At 42.3% G+C, this 13,341-nt stretch overlaps 1 protein-coding gene across 4 annotated transcripts; it reads right to left on the bottom strand.

Moving 5' to 3' along the window:
• Window positions 1-861: 861 nt before the first annotated feature.
• On the bottom strand, window positions 862-13,243 carry cep97 (centrosomal protein 97). Of its 4 annotated transcripts, none has more exons than XM_015364386.2 (11): window positions 13,169-13,243; window positions 10,781-10,923; window positions 9,874-10,032; window positions 8,966-9,067; window positions 8,179-8,292; window positions 7,342-7,508; window positions 6,832-6,996; window positions 6,391-6,542; window positions 4,836-5,475; window positions 3,789-3,864; window positions 862-3,378 (listed from the first exon to the last, which is right to left on the bottom strand). In XM_015364386.2, exons 1-11 carry the CDS (start codon window positions 13,215-13,217, stop codon window positions 2,764-2,766), a joined length of 2,382 nt encoding a protein of 793 aa, XP_015219872.1. In that variant the 5' UTR covers window positions 13,218-13,243; the 3' UTR covers window positions 862-2,763. The 4 variants fall into 4 exon arrangements, with proteins under 4 accessions (XP_015219872.1, XP_015219875.1, XP_015219874.1 ...); XM_015364389.2 differs by having other exon boundaries at window positions 6,412-6,542; XM_015364388.2 differs by lacking the exon at window positions 13,169-13,243 and adding an exon at window positions 12,516-13,144.
• Between the last annotated feature and the right edge of the window lie 98 nt (window positions 13,244-13,341).

The following is a 13,341-nucleotide window of genomic DNA, read 5'->3' as shown; positions in this document are numbered from 1 at the left end:
AAAGCTTTTCCCCACATTTCGCACAAAATTAGACTAGTACTCTGAATTTTCAGTATTCATTTTACAACAATATACCGGGCCTCTTTAAAATGCCATTAACAGTCATTTACTTTTCACTACATCCCAATCTATCAAAATCTATTTCCTGTAGGCATAGGAAATAGTTTTTAATCATTAACAATAAGTATTTTAAAAACGTATGTATTTTATTTTCTGCTGTTGTTGTACACTGCATATAGTACATCTGTTCTAAAAAAATCATGTTGTCAACAACTGCTGTAGCTGAAGTACGAAACCATAATGTTTCTGTACAATTGTGAAATGGCACGACTGAAATGCAAGTTAAGAGGGGCTCTGGGTTTAATGACCAGTTTCTGCTGTAAACATGAAATAAAGAAACATGCAACTGTGGTAAGTGAAAAGCGCTCACCTTCTTTAAGAATTATTTTGAATATTTTAACTGTGGAACAAGCCAAAGCCACATTTAAAGGATGTACTGTGACAAAACACAAACACCCCAAATATGCAACACTAATTATGCACAAAAAACAAAAAAAATCAGTAAAAGGTTTCCTTTTTAAAACATGAACAGCTGTATTAATACACAATTTAAGCAAATAAATGTATTTGTTTATGCTTGGGATAATTCACAAGAACATCCAGCAAAGAATCAATCATCTGTTTGCGTAACAGAAATGTAAATCTCTATTTGGGTATATAATGTTATGATGAATTGTCCAAGCTAATGTTCTCAGACCTTCAAAGATTTGTTGCAAGTTTGTAATGTGTGTTGTTATTGTGGCAATTGGAAAAAGAAGTTTCAAAACTTTACATAAAAAACATTCATAAATACACAGAAAATAAATGTACATATTTTATTTACAAAACATTGTTCTATTTATAAGTTTGAACTTCTTAAGTGCTACAGAGACTTGCGTCCATATGGACCTTGCATGCTTAATTAATCTGAGCATTAAAAAAAGAAAGCCACACAGCTAACATTTACTTCATGTGGCTGACTTAATGGAGGAACTAAAGCTTTAAAATACTTCCTTCCATTGAATGTACTATGCATTTCTCCAAAACAGTTCTGCCTTTGTAATAGTTTAACTTGGCATCCACTGATCTCACTTCTGACAGCCTGTAAATGAAGGAGAAAATGTTTGCTTTCACTAAATGGTCATAAAACAGGCCCTATAAATCTTTATTGTAGGAACATTACTCATTCTGTGCAAGGCTACATTCTATAGTAAGCTGTACTTTGCCCTTCTTCTTTCCAAAAAAGGTTCCCAGTAATATTTAAGACAATTAACATAGCAGTGCATGGTTCCAAAATGTACTTTAACAGTCAGATGAAGAATTATGAGCAGAAACAGTTTTCTTAATCCTGTATATTTACCATGCATTAGCTATATTTTACTATGTAAATATGTTACTGAGTTTTATTTTTATATATAACATAACAGTCATGAATTACTCAACAACAGGTTAAAGGCTTTACAATATGGTAAAGCAGAGAAATGCTCAAGTCATTCATCATTGATCTTTGGAAACTGCAGTTGGAACTCGAGGGTTTTCCTCATATCGTCAGTCACCAATGAAAAAAACTAAGGGCTTATTTTAAATATAAGATCCTCAAAGTATGTCTGTATATAACTAGCTGCTACTGAATTTCAATTACCAATGAAACCTTTTCAGTAAGAACTAACAAGCCATCACCAGCGGAATGCAAACAGTTTGAATGCCAGCTGGAAAACAGGTATCTCTAATTAAGCCACTGAGACATCTGCGCATTGAGAGTTCATGTGAAGTCCAGCTCAGCTAGTCCTGTCAGTGAAAACCCAACTGTGCACTGCCACTGTTGCATCCTAATGGCAGTCATGGGTTCACATCAGCAATATCCAAGTGCTAGAATTCAGTATTATTCATATACTTCTCAGCATTTTAGTAAAGGGGACACCATTTCAAACTATTTAAGGTTAGGTGGGTGCACAATTTACATTTCCTACAAATAAAAGCTGGCAAATAAATTTGAGAATGATACAAAATGCAGCAATTCACAATAACTGACAACCAATACTAAATGGTACTGTGTGCTTAATGTTGTAAAGTTACATTATTCCAATTTCCCAAAGCCTCACATTCAGGATTTTGAACACAAAAAGTAAAATAATGGAGGCGGGGTATTTGAATGTCAAGGGATTCTTAATAACACGAAAATGAAATCACATTCATTATTAATCGGCACAGCATCAGCATAATCATGCAAGATTCATTTACTGACTGTATTAGGATCTGAAAGAATTGTTGATTTTGAACACACATAAAAGAACCTCAAGGAAATAATTCTGCTATTTCTGGCTTTTAAAAATAAAAAACACTATTGGGAAACATCCATGGATTTTATTTACTCAAAGGCCCCAGGGCATAAATGTTCAAATGATGAGTCTGTGAAAGTTTGACCAATAAGTGTTTCTGTAAGAAAAGAAGGATGTTTGGAAAACTCTGAGGAAATACTGCTACGGTTAATGAAGGAGCAAAGTAACGAGAGATAAACAAGGAAAAGCGTGTAAAAGGTACCAGGCAGGATAGATAGGTACCCAGGTTATCATGCCGATCAGTAATGTCCACACCGCACTTCAGATCAACAGTCTGTGAGCTGGCGCCGAGACACACGTCAGCTTCCTGGTGTGAGGAGAGACCAACGTGGTGCGCTAGCACTCCAAAAAGTGGTCGTGTCTACTCCCCAACTCCCCCGCTCCGTCACACTCCCACTCCCAGGAGCAGGGCCTGCCTCTCAGGTTCCCCTTCTCTCTCCAGGTGGGGAACTTCATCTGTTTCGAAGGCAGGGGGGGTCTCTTCGGGAGCTGGAGGCAGAGGACAGCTCCTCTCTTGGGCTGTCAGGGGGATAGGGCTGTCTGTCCTCTTCCCTGCCTCCTCCTCCTCCTCCTCCTCCTCAGCTTCCTCCAGCTGCCGGACCGAGGTGAGGTACTGCTGTAGGAGGCTGCTGTCCTGCTCGCTGCGAGAGCTGTCCCGGCTACCCGCGTCGGCGACGTCCTTCTTCCCATCAGCCACGGGGCGCACCGTCTCCAGGGTGTCCCCCGTGGCCGAGCTCGAGCTGTCGTCCATGGCGCTGTGGCTGGTGGCCAGAGCTCCCCGCGGCTCACCCGAAGAATGGAAGCCCGAGTCGGGGAAGGAGCGCTCACAGCAGCGGGCAGCGGGACTGTCCGCGTTGGGAGCCAAGGAGTCCTGGGACGGAGACTCACACAGACTGGAGGAAGCCAGCCCAAATGCGGTGCTGGACACAGGGGCTCCGAGCTGGGAGAAGGTCTGGAGCTGCTGGTTGACAGACTGCTGCCACAACTGGAAGGTCTGAAGCTTTAAGGAGAAATACAGAATAAAGTGTTTGGGCATTATGTTCTTCAAAAAGGGCTTCTGTGGTTGAGTTTATTTTTTTTTTTTAATGAGACTTTATACAACAATGCACTAGTTAATTACAATTTCATGTGCTTTCTTCAAGGAATTTCTCTAGTAAAGAATGGCGACAAATTAGAAGAGGCCATTCGGGCCCTCAGTTGTTTTTTCAGCAGCTAAGGGACTGATTCGAGGATCTCATCTAGACGTGTTTTAAAGGATGCCAGCGTATAGACTGGCAGGGCCACTTGTTCCATACTATGCCAAAATATTGTCTAAAGAAGCATCTCCTGTTTTCAGTCATACATGCACTTCAGCCTAGTTTTTCCATTACTTTTCTTTCATAAACTATAAATCTGTTGCTTTGCACTTACTTGTTTCCATAGGAATTTGACAGCTTCTTCTTGCACGAGCCTCTGGATTCTCTCCTCCTCCCGCTCTTTTCTTAACCTGAAAGAAGAAACAGAACCTGCTATCAGAACTGGTGTGATGACAGTATCATCCCCGTGAGAGAAAATATCAGACTCCGTTCCCTTGCACAAATGTCCAAATGATTATGTACATCCATCATTCATTGTTATAGTGAAGTGCCTTTATTCTTTTAGCTTTAAAAAGGAAACAGGAAAAAAGTACTCTTTTGAGTCTCCTGAGTAATAAGGTTCAGATATATGGACAGAGATCTCATGTGGGCAGTGATCCTAAGCAGGAGCTTTAATGATTCAGACTGGAAAAGACATTAGATGAAAAAAAGAAAGACCACATATTCTAATGCACATATAATACCTATTCCTATGTATTTACAGTACCTTGAAAAAATATTAAGATCCCTCCTAAGGTATTCCATTTTATGAAATTAGAAAATGATGCATTTTTTTTCAAACTTAATATCCTCTTCATGTATTAGCATTGCTGCCTTACACCGATGGGGCCCTGGGTTCAATTCTGGACCTGGGGTGATCTTACCCCAGCGGAGTTCGTATGGTCACAGAGGAGCCGGAGCTTATCCTGGCAAGCAACGGGCGCACCCTGGACAGGACACCAGTCCATCACAGGGCACACACAGACACAAACACGCACACACTCACACCAGGGCCAATTTTCCCAGAAGCCACTTAATTTAACATGTTTTTAGACTGTGGGAGGAAACCAGAGCATCAGGAGGAAACACATGCGAACATGGGTGGCCTTAAAAACTAGTAGATTTTTATGCTATAGCATATAATAAAAAATACAGTATTAAAAAAGTGCATAAGACCTAAATAATTTCAGATAGAATACCCCCGCTTTGAACTTAGAGGTTATTGGAAATGCATGGATGAAGGGGTATCAATACTGTTTTCTTCAGGTCTACTGATGTTTGCCTTGATACCCCCTTCTAAACTTCTAAACAGAAGGTCTGGGCTGTGATGTGTGACCCTCACCGAGCCAGCTCGTCGGACAGAAACACTATGTGCTCCTGCATTCGGCGGAGGCGGATTTCCGCGCGGACCTCCTTTGCCGCGGGGTGGAAACGCCTGGTCCACAGGCCCCGCCACCACGCCTGGATTTTCACAGCTGCTTCGTCCAAGTCAGGACTCCTCTCCCCGCTGGTCCGGCCCTGCTGCTCCCCGTCTACGGGAGAGCAGTCAGAACACTCCTCGAAGGCATGCACCTGGTCCAGGTGCTGGCAGCCTGACTGAAGGCAGTCGGCGGTGCACGCGAGGAAGCCCATGCTGGGCATGTGTGAGTCGGGCAGCCCCGCTGCGGCCGCCCCCTGCCCCTTTGCCACCAGCTGCTCCTCCCGCGTGTCGCTGCAGCTGGTCAAGTTCAGGGCGGGCTCCTCCACGCTCTCGAGCTGGAGCTGACGGGTGGGGGACAGGGGAAACATGCCAGATGCGACGGGCATGAAGGTGGACTCGGAGCACAGGAGGCTGCAGTTGAGCTTGTCCTCGTCCGTCTGCACGTCCTCCAGGAAGAGGGGCTCGCCGTCCGCGGCAGGCGGGCGCGTGACGGGATCGGCAGCATAGGAGTGGTCCGAGGAGACGCTCCGGCCCAGCCAGGTGTTGACCTGCGTGATGGGTTCTGAGCCACAACAGGAAATGTATATCATAGGACTTTCTTATTTTGTACGTTTGGGTCAAGTCACATTTTTTACAAATAAAACTAAATGCCCTTTCATTTTTCTAATTGTTACCCAATTTAGAAACGCTCATTTCCAGGGAACCTTTTTGAACCTAATCCAAAAAAACATCATTACAGAAGAAGAATAATATCCTTAACGTTGACGGGAAGCTGGTTAATTACACTGAGATCCAAAGTGAATGAAGGTGGAGACCTATGAATTCTCCTTAAGGGTAACCATTATAATGGATGATAATAAATAATAATAATAATAATAATAATTGCTTACACTTATATAGCGCTTTTCTGGACACTCCACTCAAAGCGCTTTACAGGTAATGGGGGTCCCCTCCACCACCACCAATGTGCAGCCCCACCTGGATGATGCGACGGCAGCCATAGTGCGCCAGAACGCTCACCACACATCAGATATCAGTGGGGAGGAGAGCAGAGTAATGTAGCCAATTCATAGAGGGGGATTATTAAGAGGCCATGATTGGTAAGGGCCAATTGGAAATTTGGCCAGGACGCCTGGGTTACACCCCTACTCTTTTCGAGAAAAGCCCTGGGATTTTTAATGGCCACAGAGAGTCAGGACCTCGGTTTTACGTCTCATCCAAAGGACGGCACCTGTTTACAGTATAGTGTCCCCGTCACTATACTGGGGCATTAGGACCCACATGGACCGCAGGGTGAGCGCCCCCTGCTGGCCCCACTAACACCTCTTCCAGCAGCAACCTTAGTTTTTCCCAGGAGGTCTCCCATCCAGGTACTGACCAGGCTCACACCTGCTGAGCTTCAGTGGGTTGCCAGTTGTGAGTTGCAGGGTGATAAGGCTGGATGACAGCAGTTTCATTGCACTACCTCAGACATTACCACAGCTAATGTGTGTCCCACCTCTCTCCTCCGACCCCCCTGGTGTGTAAATGGGGCTCTGCTCCACCTCAAGATAAGAGGGTCGGCTCAGTGTGGATGATGAGAAGGGCCCTCCTTTCACAGTCTGCTGGAGGAGCTGTTTTTGATGAAGCCTGGAGATGTGCAAATTCACAGAACAGTATCAGCTAAATGACACAGAGTGTTTGCCTCTAATATGTCTTTATATATCTTTTGCCTCTAAATGACATTTGGACCTAAATAAGTGAAATTTATTTTTAGATTTCTAATTTCAGTTTTATTTGCACCATTATGGAACAAGTGCCTTAAAAAGCCTCCGAGAAGAAATTTCTCTTTACTTGAGCAGCGTGGGGATTCTCATGGCACAGATTTCCCACAAGTGAGAAATGTGATAAAACTGCACTAAACTGTACATGGTCCTACCTCTGCTTGTTCAGTATCTTCTCCAGCTTGGCATCTTCTGCAGACTGCAATGCTGGGGTGCAGGTGAGAGGACAGACGGTTGCCAGGTACTGGACCAGCTGGATGTGCTGTCCGGGGCGGTATGAGCGTCCTTTGCCTTGGCTATAAAGCCACTCTGCTTTCAAACTAGAAAGAACAACACAGAAGATATGACCAATACCTGAGCAACATACTGTACGGCAGGTCTCTCCTGCTCGAGAAACCTGGAGGTATGGGTTGGACATTTCAGGATAAGAATTTGAGACACATGAAATTTTGCATACCACAGAATGCTTACATAGTGAAAAAGAGATGATAATATCATGAATGTAATGAAAAAGTATAGCATAAACCTGTACATGTACATTATACCATAATAAACTACAAAACATGATCCCACAACAAACCAGAAATGTCATGCATTAAAACAAATGTTGAGCTCTTACTGATTGAAAACTGATCAGGATTTTGTGCTATATCTTGAGTACTCACCCCTCCTTCTGAGACACCACATAACCATCCAGAATCTTAAGACTGAGACACCAGCTAACTATATATGGCCGGTAGTCAAAGCCAGGCAGAGACGGTGTTGCCATGACACAGGGGTTACTCATGATGGATAGCTGCTCCAGTTCAGGGAGGGGAGCCAGGTAAGACACCTGCAATTATTTGAAACAACTATGTGTCTTTCAGATTCAACCACATAGGAAAGACCAGTCCTGGAGTTAAAATACAATATCAAAGTCATGCTTCACATTGCATGTTTCACTCTGTAACGTACTGTACATATGAAATATTTAATGTAGGTGTGTATTTAGAAATCAAATACTAAAGCTGCTTATATAATCTAACAAATATTGTTTGGTCAAAATCATTTAAAATATAAAATAATACTAGTCTTTATCGAAAGGGATGAAGTCTTTATATTTTCTCTCTTGAAAATGATTAAGCTTTCTCTTCTCCACACTTGGCTGTTTTGTTACAACTGGTTACAATGTATAGCAACACTGCTTAAGAACAAAACAATAAAAATAAAAAGTACTGTACGAAGCAATCAGGACCATCACCTTTCTACAGTCACTGTCCCCTAACAGCATCCTGGCCATTAACAATTACACACTGGTGAGACCTCTCAATTTTTAATGCTCTTCACTCCACTCCCCCCTGTCTCATGTAAGTTGGATATACTGTATGCAAATCAGCCTGCACTCTGATCACAACATACATTTTGAGACCGAAAGAGCATACTTAAATATATTTACAATTAATCTTGTTGTAAGTCCTGAAACAAGCAAGGCCATGATACTAACTCAAAGAACATGACGTTACCTCATTGAGGTCTCGAATTTCATTCTCTGCCAGGGACAGGATGGTCAGTCCTGAAGGCAAGTGAGCTGGTACAGTCCGCAGAGTAGTTATCATATTTCCATGAAGGAGGAGAGTCTATATAAAGGCACATGGCTCGTTAAATCAACCCTCTGAAACACCACACATGACAAGTTTAAAAATATGAACAGCGCATTACAGTCCTCCAGAGTGTTTAAAGGTTTCACTGCCACCCTGGCCATCTCTAATGATTCAGAAAAAAGGCAAATGTATCAATCACAGCTTCTCACGGTGTCAAAAAGCTGGCTGGCACTAATGATATCATCAGTACCAATCAGTAAAGCTTGTTGAACTAAATGTGGGGAGACTGCTATCCCCACATTACCAAAAAAAAAATTTCTAAATAAGAAAAGGTCCTAATCTTTCTTCAGCTAAGTGACAGCTCCCTTCTCCACAAGTACAGAATCAGGAGCTGCCATGTACAAAAGCTATAATGAAGCTATGGTCCGAGCAGCTCAACGCATAAAAGGCACATGCCTGGAGCACAGGCTGAGCTGTGCCAGTAACTGAACACAGCAGCCCAGAACACGTTTCCAGAGAGGATCCCAATGCAATGACACAGAAATGGCCAAGTGCCAATGGATGGATCTCAGCTTGCCAGGGAAGCGCCTGTGAGTGTCCAGTGTTACCCAGGATAACTCTGCTGTCCAAACTCAAGAGCTTGCAGAGTAAACAAGACGCTGATGAGTTTATCCATCCCGTATAAACAAGGTCTCGGTTAGGATTTTACCTTTAAGCTTGAAAGCCTTGAGAGGTCACCGATCTGTGATATATTGTTGTCAGACAAATCCAGATGTTTAAGAGCCACACAGCTGTTCAGCTGCTCAACGACCTGAGGACAAAAAATTGTTGGTGGTGTGAACCATTTAGTGCTACCTTTTGTACTTCCATTGTTTTTCGGTTACAAAATATTTATTTTAAAACAAACTCAACACACAACACTGTGTTGTGGAAGGCATAGTTTTATTCAGCCATGAAGAGAACTTCCCTCTTTTCTGAATAAAATACAATAATTCAAAGTCTTTAACCAATAAATAAGCACATCAACAAACATACCAAAAATAATCAAATGGCAACAGTAATAAACAAAGGGTTTTCTATAATTATTAGTATAAGCATTGATTTTTAAGAACACTTGGATCCACAATGGGTTATAGTGAATGTTCCAAACGTAATGTTAGGATAGCAACTTTTGTCATGGTTTTCCATGCATTTCATTCCAAACACGTCAGTTTTTATTAAAATATTATATTACACGTTTGTGTAATTCTGCTGGACTCTCCATGGTACAGAGAGTAAGTCCACCTGAATTTACCTTGGTCCTGTTCTGGACTTTTGCACCTGTACCATTCACAGCAATGGTTAGATGGACATTTAAAAGTGCAATTATTGAGGATCATTTTCAGTTTTATTATAATTCCTTTTTTTTTTGTGGCACAACAAAACTACGGCTACAATGACCGTGATTAATACTGTTCTTTGTCTATCAATGAATTCAATAATAGATGAGAACTTACATTAAAAATAACTATTTGTGAAATATTTGACAAAATATTGTCTAAGGAAAGAACGGAATGCACCAATGACAGTTCACAAGAGCCTTGAAGCTGAAAAGGTACTGGAATTGTTTTAACTTACCTTGATGTTGTTCCCAGCCAGGTTCAACCATTCCAGGTGTCCAAGATCTTTCAGCCCTTCAATGTAGCCGATGCTGTTGTTAGGCAAGTTCAGCACTCTCAGGTTTACCAGTTTGGATACCCCCATCAAGCGTACCAGACGGTTATTGGCAACAGACAACTGGACAAATGAGGAGAAGTAAAAGAATATTAAAGAGCTGGTTTTGTGTAGCTTTGATTTTGTGAAAGAGATTTATCTCTTAGGGGGTTAGTGAGCAAAATAGCAATGCAGAGTTCTCCAGACCTCCAGGATGAGGCATTGAGAATCAAAGACTCAACTGCTGTGGTGAACTGTACAGTGATCAAGAGAAATGGGACTGCTGGAGAAAATGACAGTCTTGAGATGAGAGTTTGAGTTGAGGTCCAGATTACTTGCTAAATTCCCCCTGGCATTACAGAATCATATCCAATTAAACTTCCCTCTTAATTCAGCAAGTGATTTAATTTCTCACTTCTCCTTAGTGGGCAGTGAAGCTGCAAGCTGATCCACCAACCCATAGATGGGTGCTATGTTTCTGTAGTAGGTAAAGTGGATCCCCTTTTTTATCCCAAAATGTTCTACATGCAACATTCATACATAGGAATTAAAAAATTGTTTTTTTTTTTAACCAATGGCACTGTTTATTAATTTACTGACATACACAGGGCCCCATGCAGCTAAGCTCAAGGAACTCAACAGCGTATCCACTATGCCCATAAAAAAGTTGAGTTGTATGATAAACTACTGTACATCTCTTTCACATTTTCAGCAGACGAGAGCAGCAAAGATCAAAAGAAAATATTTAAGAATAAAAACAAGCTAGATGGGGAGCTTTCGGTTGAGACCTCATGAATACATTAACGAGATGAGATCGGGTTCCAGGTCAGACCTGCAGGAGCTCCTCACACTTCTCCAGGTGCTCGAGCTTTATGATCTGGTTCCGGTCCAGGATGAGAGTGTGGGCACCAGCGGGGCAGGGGAGAGAAGGCTCCAGCCTCTGGATCCCCTGGGCAGAGAGGTCCACCACAGGGCCTGAGCACACAGCGAACACAAGAGGACTGTACTAGGGTGGACAACCCAGACAGGCACATCACAACAGCCAGGAAGATACAGAAGATTCCAAAACAGGAAACAGGTGAAATTACATCGTCAAGGGATAGAATCCCAGACTTATCACAATACATTAGGGTAACCTGATAGCCATCTCGCGGAAACAGTTTTATATTTGCCTAAAATGTCTCAAAGAACAAGCAAAACAAAAAAGAACAGCACAATCCCCTCCCACTCAGTCAGCAGTATTCTATAACAGCTCCACAGGAGCTCAGCAGGTGTGAGCCTGGTCAGAACCTGGATGGGAGACCTCCTGGGAAAGCTCAGGTTGCTGCTGGAAGAGGTGTTAGTGGGATCAGCGGGGAGCGCTCATGCTGAGGTCTGTGTGGGTCCTACGCCCCAGTACAGTGATGGGGACACTAGACTGTAAAAAGGCGCCGTCCTTCAGATCAGACATAAAACCGGGGTCCTGACTTTCTGTGGTCACTTAAAATCCTAGGGCATTTCTCAAAAAGAGTAGGGGTGTTATCCTGGTGTCCTGGACAAATTCCCCCCTGGCCTTTACCTATCATGGCCTCCTAATAATCCCCATCTCTGAACTGGCTTCATCACTCCGTTCTCCTCCCCACTGAGAGCTGGTGTGTGGGGAGTGTACTGACGCACTATAGTGTCGTCACATCATCCAGGATGGGCTGTACATTCTTAGTAGATGGGAGTACCCATTACCTGTAAACTGCTTTGAGTGGAGTGTCCAGTAAAGCACGATATCAATGTAAGGATTATATTCTCTCCATGCTGCTAACCAAAGGAAGCAGTATTAGACAGCTTCTCACAGAGACACTTGACTGCAAGCATCTAGGAGCTTCATCTGCTACAGTACACTCCAGTCCCCCACTGTCTCCGCTAAAGGACCATGGATGTCAGCACTAACTAGATAACAGGAATTTTGGGGGAAATGTAATGTAATACACTGCCTCTTAAATGTGATTCCTTACTCATAAAAAAAACCAACCAATCCCTTACACGAATAATTTGTAACATTCATGGATTTAAGAGTAACTTTTATCAAGACTGCACAGGGCCACATCTCATTCGATTTGAATGTGGAATTTCTTTATAAAAGCAGACATTCTATCCCACTATCCCAAAGGAAGAGAAAGAGGAGTCACATAAATGAAAACAATGCAGGCAAGGAGGCATACAGTAGTCATTTTCCAAATCTGGAGACGTGAACTTGACTAGACCCATTTTAAAGGTTTTTTCGTATTCAAATAGTCCGCTGTGATTCCAAGCATTGTTCCAACGGTGTTCAGTATACCAAGCGCTCTGGGCTGTTCTGGTTGAATAACAGAAATAGGGTTTTTATAGACGCAAATATACTCTTATAGACGAACAGAATACCGTCGAGTACCAAATAAAAATGCCCGATGTGGTTGCAATGACTATTATAATAGCATAACTAAATTAATGTTGAAATATATGTACAGATTTAAGATATTTCAGAAGCGGGTAGTACAAAATTGAAAATCATAGCTAGAGTATGCTAGAAGAAAATGTGTAAAACTCGTACTTACCATATTTGTCTAACTTCGGGCTTTCTACTCCCATGTTTCAAATATAGTAACAGTTCTCGTTCAAAGACACTATTCTCGTTAGCTAAACTGCGTTTTCCATATGTTTACAATCTTAAATATAACAGGACACGGCTTTACAGTTAAAACAGAAATCTCCTGACAGTTGTTTGAGAAACAGCCTTGTAAAATTGAATACTTTCACGACTCTTTGTAAACGAAAGGAACACAATAAACCAGCGGCTCCACAGAACTTATTTTAAATGTATGGCTGCATTAATCTAAAGGTTATTTTAATCCAATATCGTATTTCCAAAAGAAACAGGGTGAGCAGCGAAGACTCTCAGCAGTAACGACTACACTTCAGTTCCTACCAACTGTCACCATGACTTTACAAGGCATCGTGGGACCTGTAGTCCCCAACCTCGGGGCTCTTACTCCCAACTCCGGAATTATGAGAACACAAAAAAACTACAACACCCATTACGCATCGGGCCAGTTGCGCCTTGATCCAAAACAAACGCAAAACCTTATTGTATGATGGAATTACACCAAAAGGCGTTCTCGATATCTGTGGCCGTGTGTAGATCCCCCCACGACAGAGGTCTAGAGAAAATGTGACACGGTTTACACTCTAAGTGAACAGAACACCATACCTTTTATCTCTAACATTTTAGCTTCTACTCCCCCCTCCATCGCCGCCATACTTCCCGCTTGTACTAACGCCAAGCAACCAACTTAACTGCTTATTGGCTGTTTAATTTCGATAGAAAATGTTTGAAATGAAAATAAAAACGCATTTGTTTGTTAAATTTAAGAATGTATGCGG

This window comes from Lepisosteus oculatus, chromosome 15 (genome assembly GCF_040954835.1).
Source record: "Lepisosteus oculatus isolate fLepOcu1 chromosome 15, fLepOcu1.hap2, whole genome shotgun sequence".
In the NCBI taxonomy this organism is placed as follows: domain Eukaryota; kingdom Metazoa; phylum Chordata; class Actinopteri; order Semionotiformes; family Lepisosteidae; genus Lepisosteus; species Lepisosteus oculatus.
Note: the sequence above shows the minus strand (reverse complement) of the source record. Positions and strands in the feature narration are given on the sequence as shown.